General features: G+C 36.1%; 1 protein-coding gene across 4 annotated transcripts in view; it reads left to right on the top strand.

The window, feature by feature from the left end:
• MSR1 (macrophage scavenger receptor 1) overlaps window positions 1–14,748 on the top strand; it is an 82,554-nt gene that overhangs the window by 19,042 nt on the left and 48,764 nt on the right. For all 4 annotated transcript variants that reach the window (XM_042934401.1, XM_042934402.1, XM_042934404.1 and 1 more), the window contains exons 4-5: window positions 1,599–2,011; window positions 6,857–7,043. In XM_042934401.1, the coding sequence (XP_042790335.1) occupies window positions 1,599–2,011; window positions 6,857–7,043 (600 nt within the window). The remainder of the gene's footprint in view (window positions 1–1,598; window positions 2,012–6,856; window positions 7,044–14,748) is intronic.

Here is a 14,748-nt window from a genome sequence, read left to right on the forward strand (position 1 = left end):
AAGGGGGGGGCACCTGGGTGGCTCAGTCGGTTAAGTGTCTGACTTCCGCTCCAGTCATGATCTCACGGTACCTGAGTTCGAGCCTTGCATCGGGCTCTGTGCTGACAGCTCAGAGCCTGGAGCCTGTTTCAGATTCTGTGTCTCTCTCTCTCTCTGACCCCCCCCCCCCCGCCCCCCGTTCATGCTCTGTCTCTCTCTGTCTCAAAAATAAATAAACGTTAAAAAAACGTTTAAAAAAAACTGGCATGTCACGTATAGCTATTTATGTAGATCTATTTTTAAACTATATGAAGTTACTCTTTTTATTGCTCAGTAATGGCCAAATATGAAAAATCAAATGTATTCCAAATAACACAAAAGACTGATAGACATGTACATAAAATAATATAGATAGATACAGAGGGAGATAGGGAAAAAAAATCTCACTGGCAGGGATCAAATGATACTTAACATTTTCTTTATTAGGTATAATTTTGTATTATTTTTGTCTGCAAAGCTAATGTTTATGCTTTTCATTATTTGAAACTATAAACATAGTGCTCTAGATCCTTTCAGAAGGACAGTTAGCTTATTTAGAGAACATATGCCAATTTGGAAATCCATATCAGCGGCTCTGTATATCCCCCAAATACCATTTAGTAGATTCTTTTTTTTTTTTTTTTCTTTTTCAGGAAACGATTACTTAAAAGATTGTTTGTCAAAGCATTGGATCTCTTAGTAAAAACAGAACAAATGAAGTGTGGAGGGGGGGGTTGTTAAATAAATCTGGGAGTCCATTCAGAGAATATGGCGTAGGTATTAAAATTATGTTTGTAATAATTGTATACTAGTGAAAAAAGACAGATTTGGTATACACACACCAAAATGTTAGCATTTAATTGAGGATGGTGAGATTAGTGGTCGATTATTCTTCTTCATTACCTGTCTTTAAAATTTTTTCTGTCATGAGTATATATTTTATCATAGGTAAAGGGGAATCTTAAAAGAACAACATTTTTTAAAGTGAAAAAAATTATTTGCCCAATTTCCTGTTCCACCAATAATAAATGAGGCCTGTATAAACTGAAAATGACAATTCTCTGCCCGCTTAAGCGACTAGATGAGGAAGATGAGCCAAAAATTTGTTCATACAGTGGTTAACACTGATACTTCTACTTTTACTATATAGTTTTTGTCACATCATTTATCTTAGTAACAGCTAATGTATTCAACATACTTGCTTCCGACATTGTGTTAAGCATTATCTCATTTTATCCTAACGTACCTGGAGGACTAGGATACAATGCACTTCACAATCTGTAGAATTTACTCCCACTGTCAAAGCCAAACGCGGTGGCTCGGAAGATGCATAGAAGCAGCAATTCAGAAAGAATGACTTGATCCTGGAATAAATTCTAAAGTAAAGTGGGAGAAGGAGAGTGTCTTCCTCTCGGCGATAGGTGTAGTGTGGTTCACACATTGTGTATTTAAAATAAACACCTGGTTTAGTTTGGATGGCTTTCGGAATGTTACAGTGGATTGGAACGATATGGAATGGAATGGTGTGTGCATTTAAGGCTACTGGTCGTGACTTTGTTTATTTTTCCTTAAATATACAGCACAAGTCCTGAAGTGGGAAATGAAGAATTGCACAGTTGGTTCAATTAATGCAAACGATGTGTCTCAAAGTCTCGCAGGAAAAGCAAATGACAGTGAAGAAGAAATGAGATTTCGAGAAGCTGTAATGGAACAAATGAACAACATGGAGAAGAGAATCCAATTTATTTCAGATACAGAAGCCAATCTCATAGATTCAGAGCATTTCCAAAATTTTAGTCTGGTGACTGATCAGAGATTCAATGATGTTCTTCTCCAGCTGAGCACCTTGGTTTCCTCAGTTCAGGGACATGGAAACGCAATAGATGAAATCTCCAAGTCATTAATCAGTCTGAATATCACATTGCTTGATTTGCAGCTCAATATTCAAACACTGAATGGCAAAGTCCAAGAGAATACATTTAAACATCAAGAGGTAAGAGTTTTTGTATTAGAAGGTCACATGCCAGCACTGAATCCATCTAGATTCTATCTCCTCAGTTCAAGAAAACACAATATGTAAGCCCTGTTTCAACGTCATCTGACTTACCCTGATTCCTCTGGTAATCCTACCAGAAGATTTTACGTGAATTTACGTAGTGTCTTCTCCAGATTCCCAACAGAGGGTGATTTTTTTCCATTGGATATAGACTCTCTTAAGGTATTTTAATTTTATAAATCCTGTTATACTATCTCTTGAGACTGTCTAAGCCAATTATAATTTTTAGGTGATCTTTGTAGCTACTCTGTATTTGTGAGTTTTACAACAGACCCAGATTTCTTCATCATCAAAGAAATGGAAACATCATAGCTACATACAACATCTAAATTTAAAATAGTCTATTTTGTCATTCCCAAGAAGTATACATACGTTTTAATGTGTAAAGATAACTATAATTAGAGTTGAATTTGGAATGATAGGTACAACATCTTATTTTTATCGTAGGATCAAAGACCCAGGATAAGAGAGCAAGACGTGTTTAGATAGACCAGCTTGCCAGCAAAAGCTTTTATGCAAAGAGCCAGATGTAAACATTTTAGCCTCTGGGGACTCTAAGGTCTCTTTTCAACTACTTCACAAAAACAGACTTTGACCCTTGGCTTGTAGTTTTCTCACCTCTTCTATGGACTGTTGTGTGGCCAACCTGCTGGATTACTTTGTACTGATGAGAAAGAAATTAAGCAAGCCCCTTATTTCAAATTGTGGGGGGGGGGGGGTTGTTGTGAAATAATTATAATTGCTCCATCCCATGAAAAATAAGTAGACGACTAAAATTTAACTACTCATGTGAAAAAATGATCTTTACATCACAAAATATCTAGGGCCTAAGAACATAATTAACGTGAAGCCTATCAAATTTCTACCCTTAGCGAAGCAATGTTGGCATCTTGGTAGTAGATTTTATTTGAATAGAACCCTTTTTGATTAGTGAAGTTGTTTTCTGTATAGATACAGTCTTAGCTGTAGTGATTTTTTAAAAAATGGATTATCACTTACAGAGCATCAGTAAGCCTCTAAAGTTGTAACATTAAATGAAGATCAACTAAAATATTGACTAGAGCATAGACGAAACAGTTTAAGGAAAAATAGCCTACATATTTATTTGCCAGGTACAATCACTCAGAACTTTTGAATTTCACATGATCCTGATCTTAAGGTGTCAGAAGACAATAGCATGGCTATATAAATAGGAGGACTTTGTTGGTAAACCTCATGCCAACACCAGCCTTGATACTCTGTTTCTATTCCGTATCATCTCTTCCAAAATCTCACTGTTTCCCACACTGTTAATAAGTATGTAAGCATATCAGCCACTTTGAAATATCATTGACTTGGGCTACAAAGGGGTAGAGATTCACTAAGAAGGAGCTGTCTACGGCGTAGATGAGTATGGGAGACGGATAAGTAAAATTTCAATGGTAAGAGTAATAACTGATTAACTTGGGGGAAAAGAGGAAAGGAGAAGGTATATTACTTTATGTAAAAACAGAAGAGCAGTGAGGTAGGCCCCCAGATTCAGTAGAGACTGTAGAATATCTATGAATTCACATCGAGAGTGGAAACCAAATTGGAAACCATATGGAAGACAGTAAAAATCCTGAGCTTGTTTAAAGTGATAATCACTGAAAATGATCAAAATGTGATGATCAGTGAACTGTTTGGGTTTGGATAGATTGCACTTATGTTTTGGACTGGGTCCCATCATTAGAAACGAAGGTACAAGGGAATGGGGGGACTTCCAAAGCTGTTTATTTTTTTAAGGCAGTAATCACTTGTAGAGATTTAGAAACTAGGTCACTACGAGCGTGTGTGTGCACACGTGTGCTCACTGAAAACAATATTCGGCCTCTTATCCCGTGGCTTAAACACTTTTACCATCTTTGAATCTTTAACCTAATTCAGGAATAAGTAAATTAAATGAATGCCCAAATCAGTAAATGTTGTTTGAGAGAAAGGCTTCCAAAAAAAAGCGATACCAGCATGATGCCTATCAAGGACAGACCAAACATCAATTTGAGGGAAAAAAAGAACACCAGCGCAAAATAAGAGAGGTGGGAATTCATCATGTCCATTGTTCATAGAAAGGGCTGTAAGACTGCAAAATTAAATGCCAGTTTCCAGCAGGGCCACTGGTGGTAGAGTCTGGAAGGTGTGTGTGGCCGCTGAATAGGCTTCTTAAAAAAAAATAAAATGCACTTTCCGTCTTCCCCCTAGAAACAATTGCAAGTGAAATCTGGCTAATATGAGCACCATATGCAGTTTTCAGAAAAGGGAATAAAAAACAAAAAAAACAACTTCAGCTTTGTGTGTGAAGAACGTGGGCAAGGAGTAACTTTTTGGTAGCAAAATCAGCTGCCAGTCCCCTGACCTCTGCTCCATGGGCGTCTTTAACTACCTAACCAGCCTACAGCAATCTGTAGGCACCCAGATTAAGCTGGGCATGTTGTTATGTTGCTATGCTTTATGAACGTCCTTGTTCACTATTCTACTTTTATACATATTTTTCCAAATTTTATTTCTTTTATTTTACTATCGAAGCACGGTTGACATACAATACTATACAAGTTTCAGGTGTAGAGCAGAGTGATTTGACAACTCTATACGGTACTCAGTACTCACCATGAGAATGTAGTCACTGTCGGTCCCCATACATCATCACAGTGTTATTGACTATATTCCCTGTGCTGTACTTTTCATTATCATGACATACCATATTGCATGGGAAATGCCAAATAGTCAAGGAAGGAGGACACAGAGGGTAGAGATAACAAAGAATAGGGTTTTGGATGGGGGAAGGCAGAGTTAGAGCGGTACAATTTGATAAGCTTCTCTGCTTGAGTATAGTGCCACTGAAGAGACAAATCTAGATATCTGTCCATTTATCTCAAAGGCTTTACACCCGGACTGCCTTGACCCCCTCACCTCAACTTGTCAAGTCAAGGCAAGTGTAATTTTCTCTTTGTACTAGGATTACAGAGCAGTGTGTCCCTGGTTGATTTCTATATGCCAGTGGGAAATGAGAATACATCAGCAGTTAAGTAGAGATTTCCTTAGAAAAGTATAGAGCATACCATCAAGACAGAGGAAGCGACCAAATTAGAATGGAGAGACAGAAAATGTAGCCAGAATGGACGAGAAAGGTTGCCGCATCAGAAACAAGGCCCAACACCCAAAGGAAAACCAAGCCAATGTCTTGAAAGGAGAAGTAATAAACATTGTGAAAAACTTTATGACTATATATTTAACCTCATCATAATTCAAAAACCACATAAATAGAATGATGTATTATGTATTGACTCTTAACTCTGCAAACCTAAATATGTTGAAGGTACCCAGCATATTTGGGTGCAAAAGTAGACACTGATATATGATGAATAAGGTTTAAAAAATAGTGCCATATATTTGGGGACACTGTGGCAGTATTGAACAAAAAGCTTAACATTTAGTCTCTCTGATCAGACCTACTTTCAAGCAGCTGTCCTATAGAAGCACTTGTACAAATATGTTTAAAATATATATATATATATAAATATATATAATTCATTACAGCATTGCTTGAAGAAGTAAAAAGAGAGTAAGCAGCTCAAAACTTGATCTCTAGGAATCTTGCATTATGAAAAATATATAAATATAATTCCACTAAATTGTTGAACATAATCTAGTCTCTGAATATTTTAATAGGTAAATATCTTTAATATGTTATTGAGTGAAAAGTGAAAGCATATTCTAAAATGTATGATATCGTCTGTTCACAACCTATGTATACACGTATGTATATAAATACAATATATATATGTACTTGAAAACAAAATGATATCTGAAATACATAAATAATAAACAGTGAAAGTAAGATATTATTAAAATTCTAGTTGGGATTTTACTGGATATTTTTTTAATATATTAAAAATTTTTTTTTTAATGTGTATTTTTTTTTAATTTTTTTTTTCCTTAACGTTTATTTATTTTTGAGACAGAGAGAGACAGAGCATGAACGGGGGAGGGGCAGAGAGAGAGGGAGACACAGAATCAGAAGCAGGCTCCAGGCTCTGAGCTGTCAGCCCAGAGCCCAACGCGGGGCTCGAACTCACAGACCGTGAGATCGTGACCTGAGCTGAAGTCGGACGCTTAACCGACTGAACCACCCAGGCACCCCGAATGTGTATTTCTGAGAGAGAGAGACCAAGCAGGGAAAGGGCAGAGAGAGAGGGAGGCACAGAATCCAAAGTAGGCTCCAGGCTCCGAGCTGTCAGCACAGAGCCCGACGCGGGGCTCGAACTCATAGACTGCGAGATCATGACCTGAGCTGTAGTCGGCCGTCCAACTGACTGAGCCACCCAGACACCCCGAGATTTTACTGGATATTAAAACCTATCTTGAATGTTCATTATCACTGAGATAATGAAAATCATAAAGTTTTCATTAAACTCATACAAAAATCATATAAGTTTTTGTTTCAAATCACACAAGTTTTTATTTCATTTTCAGCATTTTGACATGTATACATTTAGGAATCAAAGCATACCTTGGATATATTCAACTAATTTTGTGGGGACATAGGGTGTAAAAATTCAGCCATTCAGTTAAAAGAGGAAATGCTTCAAAGCCAAAAAATTACTGGCTTAGCACAGTTCTCTAATTTCTACATTCTTATTCCATAATGTTCTATAGTATTCTTGTTTAAAAAAAAAAAAAAACACCTGACTTCCAGGGCTTCTTAAACTTACATATTGATAATTATGTATGTAATAAAAATTGTGGGTGCTTGCTTATGTTTCACAGGACATGAGTAGATTAGAGGAGCGTGTGTACAATGCAACGGCAGAAATTATGTCTATGAAAGAAAAACAAGTGAATTTGGAACAGGAAATAAAAGGAGAAGTGAAACTACTGAATAATATCACTAATGATCTCAGACTGAAAGATTGGGAACACTCTCAGACGTTGAAAAATATCACTTTAATTCAAGGTAAAATATTTTCTCATTCCTCCAGAAAATGACATATTAAAATGTACTGATATGTGCAGAGATTTGGTGTTTGAAATCTTATGGTATAAATTAGTTTTTGAACATATGTTTACTACAAATGTCCAGAGAAAGGAAGTTTGAGATCTCATCGAGACATGGTAAGATATCAGCATCTTGGTATTCTTTAAATGAAAATGTTAAAAAAAAAAAAAAAAGTCTTTAAGGTCTAATGAGTCATTATTCAAAATATCCCATATTAATGAAAATGAATACAAGTTTTCTGTAAGGCACCAAATTCTCTTCCTGTCCACATATCAAACCTGTTAATTCTGTTTTTCAAAACTTCCAGATTCTTTTTTACTTCTTACCTGACTGTATTCTTAATTAGAAAGGCTTTTGAACTCGGCAAACTAACAATAAATTTGTCAATTTCTTCTTTCATTCCTGTTGGTAAACCACAGTAAATTGAATCTTACTGATTTTTAAATTAATATATACATACTATATATTTTTACTCTAAATTTTATTTCTTTTTTAAATATTTTCCCATATTTTACTTTGTGTTAGGTTTGTCTTCTATAAAGAACACTTTTTTTATTATTAAAGATTTTATTTGGGGGACGCCCGGGTACCTCAGTTGGTTAAGCATCTGACTTGAGCTCAGGTCATGATCTTGTGGTTCGTGAGTGTGAGCCCGCCTACACTGGGCTCCCTGCTGTCACCACAGATCCTTGGTCTTCCTCTCTCTCTCTGCCCCTCCCCTGTTTGTGCACACACGCGTAAGTGTGTATGTGCACGCACATAAGCATGCTCGTTTTCTCTTCCCCTTTCTCAGATAAATAAACTTAAAAAAAAAAAAAAGAAAGATTTTATTTTTAAGTAATCCCTACACCCAAGTGGGGCTGGGATCGAGAGTTGTGCGCACTACCCACTGAGCCAGCCAGGAGCCCCAAGAACTCTTAAAAATATGCAATCTAACCTTTCTTTTTTTCACTGTATCTATTTCTAACATCTTATTTTGTGCTGCTTTTGTCCAGTTCTATGGTCCTTTTGCTTTCCTTTCTTGTCTACTTTCAGATTGAGATTTTTCTCAATGAATTTTTCTTTCTGCAAAAGTCACCAAGAAGATTTTGGAGACTTTTTAATCTATTCCTATTTTGTTGATAGTTGTTCTTGAGTTTTATGTTAAAGTTTAAAGTTGATGTATAGCTTCACCTCAACCCTAAAGATCCAAAGAACTTAAAACAATGTATCTGATGACCCCCTTCCCTGGTTTCCTGCTGTTTTTGAGTATAGTTTATTTCTATTTTATCCAGTTTAAAAAGAAAGTTAAGAATTTAGTCAGTATATACATACAATATTTATTAAAATTTGCACATAAGTGGATTAACTTTCCCTTCTTCTAAATGCACTTCAGACATCTCTTCTGGGATCATTTCCCTTCTTCCTAAAGTATATCTTTTGGAGGTTCATTAAGTGAAAGTCCAAATGGTGAGATCTTTGGATTTCATTTTCTCTATTTTGTCCTCGATGTTTAAAATTGTTCTACTACATACGTATACAACAGCTCTTCCGGTTATTTCTACCAGTATTTGGAAGACATTTCCCTGGCTTTTTGGCTTTCTTTGCTGTGTTAAAAATGATTGCTCCGAATCTGCTCGTCATTCTTCTTGTCTTTATTACCTGCCGTTTCACTAATTGTGTTTCTTATATTGAGAATTGATTCGTATCACATGTGTTTTACTTCTCCTGTTTGTAAATTTAAGTCAATCACAAGTTCAGGAACGTTTTCAGCATCGGTCTCTTCCAATACTGCTTCTTCACAAACATCTGTACTTTTTGTTCTGTGATTCTACCTCAATTCATGCTAGGTCCTCTTATTCGAGTCTGTTAAACTCTATTTTATGATTGTAACCCTTTTATTTTATTAGTAATTAACAGAAATCCATGAGGTTTTTATTACATAACACTAGGAAAAAATATTTTCAGCCTAATATACAAGTATTTACAGGGGAAAAAATTAAAGCAAGTCCCAGAAGACTATATAGTGTATAATTTTTGTTTCTAATGCTCATAATTTAGCAAAAGTAAACCATGTGTATTTATAGCTGCATACATATGTAATGAGAATTGGTAGCTTTTCAAGTGCAGGAAAGTGGGAACCACAAAATTCAAGTTAAAGTTTAGGTCTGGAAAGAAACAAGATGAATGTGATTGGGAAGCACCCAAATAGATACCTGTTTCTTGATTTGTGACGTTGCAGGAGTGTTCTTTTTATTATTGTGCTTTATAGCTGACTTATATAGAACACGTTGCTTCCATTCTTTAATTATTACTTTAGAAAAGCTGATAAAGAAAAGTTTGAATGAATCAACATTCCCTCTAACAGTTAGATAACTCCACTTTGGATTTCAAATCAATATCCAAAATTTTATAAATCCAGAACCAAACCCTTGATTCTCGAGCATCCCTCCCCATACACTCTGCCAGTCTGTTGAGTTCCTGGGCTTATGTGTCAGCTGTGTCATTATCTAACTAGTTACTCACCCCAAGATGTCAGAAGCTGTCTTTGATGTCTTTCTGTGGCTTCCTACGTGTGATCCATGTATGAGTCCTGTTAACTCTTGTTACATACACTATTTCAAATAAAACCACGTCTCACTATCTCCTCTGTCACTATTATAATTCAAGCAACTATATTTGGCTGAGGCACTGCATCAGCTTCCTACTCATTCTCCCTGATTCTACTTTTAATCCATCCTACATAACATAGAGCAAAAGAGCGGTGTAAGAAATTAGTAGATAGTTTAGCTCTCATGCTGAAACCCTCCAATATTTTTCCTATCGACTTAGAATGAATCTGAAATCCTCCTTGGTTTCACACCCACCTACTTATCTGCCCTCATTTTCCCACTTCCCCTCTGGTATTCTCTCTGTCTGGCTCGGAAATCTGGAAGAATGAAAGTGCTAAGTGTAAGTTAGCATAGTAACTTACATGGTAAGTAAGTTACATAGTAACTTACAAAGTGTAAGTTCCTGAGGAGGAAGTGCTACTTTCATTTCTTACTGTCCATCATGTACACTCCTGCCTTGTCTCTTGAAACGTTGTTCTCTTAGAACGCCACTCCTTGGATCCACTCAAGAACACTATTTTAGGGCTGATTTTTTTTCCCTCCTCTATTCTCATTTTCCTCCCCCCATCTCTTTATGTCATCATTTGCTTTAGCTTCCTCATAGTACTTACCACTGCGTGAAATTGTTTCATCTGTGCATTTGCTTATTTGTTTAGGATACATCTTCTCTAATAGCTCGTGAGTTTCATGAGGTTGAGTTTCACCTTTCTTGTCTATCTGTCTGTCTCCAGTACCTGTTAGAGAGCTTTCTGTGCAGTGGGTGAGCAATTATATATGTGCTGAATAAATAAGCAAAACTGGCACTTTCTTCTCCTTAAGTCACACTTTGTAATAGCAGTGTCTTGGGTAAACTTTTCTTACCACTGCTCTACCAGACTATTGAAATAGTCTCCCAATCATTTCCTTCCCCAATCTTTCAGACTGTAATTCTATCTGCATTCTTGGTAAAATGCAGTCTTCCTGAAGAGAAAAAACCCTCGATTATAAGCTTCTCTATCACTTCCTCATTCTATGTTTCTCTCTGCAGCACTCAGGATCTTGTCTAATGTGTATTTAACCACTTTTCAATACCTGATTTCCTCCTTTTCCCTTTGTGATACCAAATACTTCAATTGATTCAATTATGATTCTAACATACCAAGTACTTTTTATATCCTGACTCATGCCTTTGCCTTTGCTTGAAATATCTTCTCTTCCCTTTGTATCTGAAAATATCCTATCTTTCATTCAATGCCCATCTAATATCTGAAGCCTTCTCTAGTTCCATCAGAGTAATACTTCCTGACATCTACATCTTGTTTAATATCGAACATTAGGTATTCTTTCATAAGAGAAATCTTCACATGATAGTCATACCTAAAAGTATCTCACATCGTCTTCTAGTTCACTGTTGCCGCTTCCTGAAAACAATACATCCCTTAAAACCAGGGACTATTTTTTATATTCTCTACCACATATAAGCATAAAACAAATGTTGAATAAATACCCTTGAAATTATAACCCAAGAAAAATGAATTGTCCACGTTAATGAGTGCTTTATCACTTGCTGGTTGTAGGATTTGCCATCTTTGGGTCCCTCCTCTTAATATCAACACCCGCTATGTAATCATGAAGATAAAAGAGACAAAGATATTTTAACATATTTATCAAGTAATTACAGTCATTAGCGTCTTAAGGACTAAGTGGAATTTCATCATTGAAATCATGAAGTAGAGTTTGGTAGGGAGTGAGGCATAGCATGATTTAAAGAATCAAAGCCAGTGAACATTCAAGGAGAGGAGTTAAGAGAAATAAAATACAATATGGCTCAGTGGTGAGAAGAGAGAATGTGATGTTTATTTGAAATGAGATTTTAGACAAATGTTCCTTGGAGGATCTAAAATCATACATATATTCATACATGTATATATTCATATCAAGGAAGAAGAATAAACAATTGGTAGAATTTAAACTTGGATATTTGTACAACTAGTTACCGTGATTTTAAAAAAACTGGTGTGTTTTTCACCATGAGGTAAAAGAAAAATTCATCCCAGAAAAAAAGTGGGAAAACAGAGCCAAAAGTGAAGTCAATTAAACACGGAATAGTGTAACCTAGAATGTCAGGAAAGAAGTGGTCTAGTTCTGTTTTTACCCGACTAGCCTTTAAAACCTTGGACAATTTACTCTCTCTGACCTCTCTATACGTATGTTTGACTAAGAAACCTCTAAGTCCTCTTCCAGATTAAAGATATCTAAGTCAATGAGCATGAAAACTAAAAAAAAAAAAAGAGAGAGAGAGAGAGAGAGGCAGGTTTAAGAACCAATAGCCAAGAAGATTTGGCAGATTTTTATGATGATCTAAACAGAAGGCAAGATTAAGACTGAAGTAGAAAATATATGATCATAATGAATAGGACACGGAGAAGCATAGCTCTGGAAATTTAGGCAGACATTATTAGTTCTTTGGTATCATCTGAGGATTTTAAATGATATGATATGCCTGGGTTTGCTTTTCCAGTGAACTGTATAATTTTGATCTCTGGTATTTATGGTTACTGAGTATTCTAAATCAGTTCTTTTTTGTGGCTATCTAGAAATCTTAGTTTTCGTTTAAAAAAAATCATAGGGAGGGAGGTAAGTAATGGATTTTGTATGTGTGTTTTATAGAGGGAATTGTCCATGGCAAATTATCGCTGCAGTGTTTATGAATTATCCCTGTAACTCTGGAGTTAGGAGGCATTAAATTTGAAGAAAAATAGTGTGAATTCTTATATGGCTTCTTGAACTAGAGCAAATCAGACATTTGGGGCAATATTAATCTAGTCTTGACATCGATTAGCAAGGGAGCTGACAGATAGCATTATGTCCATTTATTGATGTACAGAGGTGGTTATTGATGTGATTATGGAATAGAATTTTGAGAGACTAATAATTCAGAACAAAGAAGGCAACTGCAAAGAAACTAAGTCTCCTGACTTTAAGTTCTTCGTTCTTTTTTCCATAACATGGTGGAATAGAGAGCTGTATTTCTGTATAGTTGATGGAGATAGTATTTTTTTTAAGCTGAAACTTAAGGAAATATGAAGGTGAAATAGACACAATCCATTCCGACCAGATTAAAAAAAAAAAAAAAAAGTCTAGAATAGTCCAGCTGCAGGATGATTAGGATGTGAGCTACAGCAGGGATGGAGAGGAGATACCACTTTTGTAAGGTAGCATGAGAGCATTATATTCACAGTGTTCTTAAAAAGTCTACACACAAAGCTAAGAGAAAACTGGTATATGATCTGTATACTTCTATCCCACCAAAATATGTAAAAGACACTAAAAATATTTATTGAGATACTTCCCACATTTCGGTCTAGGCAGTGCAAGAGATATAACAATGTATAAAAATGAAACATAATAAGTGAGATTATTGTTACATGAAGAATAAAATAACAATAAAAATGTAACATCCCACACACCCAGCTAGAATTCTTTAAGGTTTACTTGGTTTTCTTACTCTGGCATTCAGAAACTTGGTATAGTATTTTATATAAAAATACAGAGAAGGATCTTTGACTCCGAATTATATAAAATAACACAGAGGTGTTTGTTATGATTGGATTAATTCTCCAACATTAGAGCTGTATACAGTTACTCTACACAGTTACCTGCAAAATAAGTGTAAGGATTGTGTTTGTGAAAGAGTTCTATTTCCTATTTGCTGAATAAATGGTGAGCACTTTTTTTTTTTGCTTTTAAATGTTTATTCTTGAGACAGAGAGAGACAGAGCATGAGCAGGGGAGGGGCAGAGAGAGAGAGAAAGGGAGACACAGAATACAAAGCAGGCTCCAGCTTCTGTGTTTCAAACTCTTGGACCACAAGATCATGACCTGAGCCAAAGTCATATGCTTAACGAACTGAGCCGCCCAGGCGCCCCAAGTGGTGGGCACTCGTAATCACAGAGGCTAAGAGCCTACATATACTCTATGGGTCCCTTGTTTCTTGTCTCACACATTCCCCTTTTTTCCTGAAATGTCTGTGTCTTGCTCTAGAGCTCTAATTACTAAATCAGAATCTTTCCTTGTGCACTTTTTTTTCCTTGAGTACTGTGGATTTGCTTCCTTTCAGTTTGCTCAGCAAAATCTGGGCTGCAGATTGAGTCTTTCCATCCTGCTTGCCTTAACTTTGTCACTGTATAAAGATGACTGAACCACAGCTGTGTTCTTGGTGGTGGACATATAACCCCTGCTGTTGGGAATGTCTGCCTTCTGCATGGAATGGAAGATGTGTACAGATTGATGTAAAACCGTGACATTTCTTGTGCAACATCAAAATATGTGTGTCCAACATTAAGCCAAAGCTTAGGAGAATTTGTTTACGTGATTATATGGAAAAAAAATAGGCAGGCAAACAAAACAAAAAGTACAGACACAGGAAATAAATATTCTCTCAAGATGATAGAATTATGGGGGTGCCTGGGTAGTTCAGTTGGTTGAGCATCTGATTCGATTTTAGCTCAGGTCATGATCTCGTGGTTTGTAGGATCGAGCCCCACATTGGGCTCTGTGCTGACAGCATGGGACCTGCTTGGGATTCTCTGTTTCCCTTCCCTCTGCTCTTGCTCTCTGTCTCTCAAAATAAATAAATTTCTAAATAAAAAAGATGACAGAATTATGAATTATATTTTTTCTAGGCTTTATATTTCTTATAATAAGTTGCATTGCTCTTATAACAAAAATGCAATGAAATATTACTGCCCCATGTTGCATTTGAAGAGAAAGGGACATTGTGCCATTGAGAAGAACAATGATGTCTTAAAAACCGGGGAAGGAAGGTTCTAAAATCTAAGTTGGACCTTGAAAAATGGAACAGATCAGAGAAAATGGAGAGAAGCAGGGATGGGACTTCAAACAAAACAAAGAAAATGAATAGAATATACTTTTTCATGAGACAGTCTTTATTTATATGGCCCTCTCCAAATTCTTCAGGTATTTTATTTCCCACCTGAGTAAAACTTGTCAACAAATGCTCTCTAACCAGTGATGCAAAATATAGTTGTGTATCATCCTTGGGCTATGTATTTGGCTGAACAACAGCGATT

Source organism: Panthera leo, chromosome B1, assembly GCF_018350215.1.
Source record: "Panthera leo isolate Ple1 chromosome B1, P.leo_Ple1_pat1.1, whole genome shotgun sequence".
NCBI classification, from domain to species: domain Eukaryota; kingdom Metazoa; phylum Chordata; class Mammalia; order Carnivora; family Felidae; genus Panthera; species Panthera leo.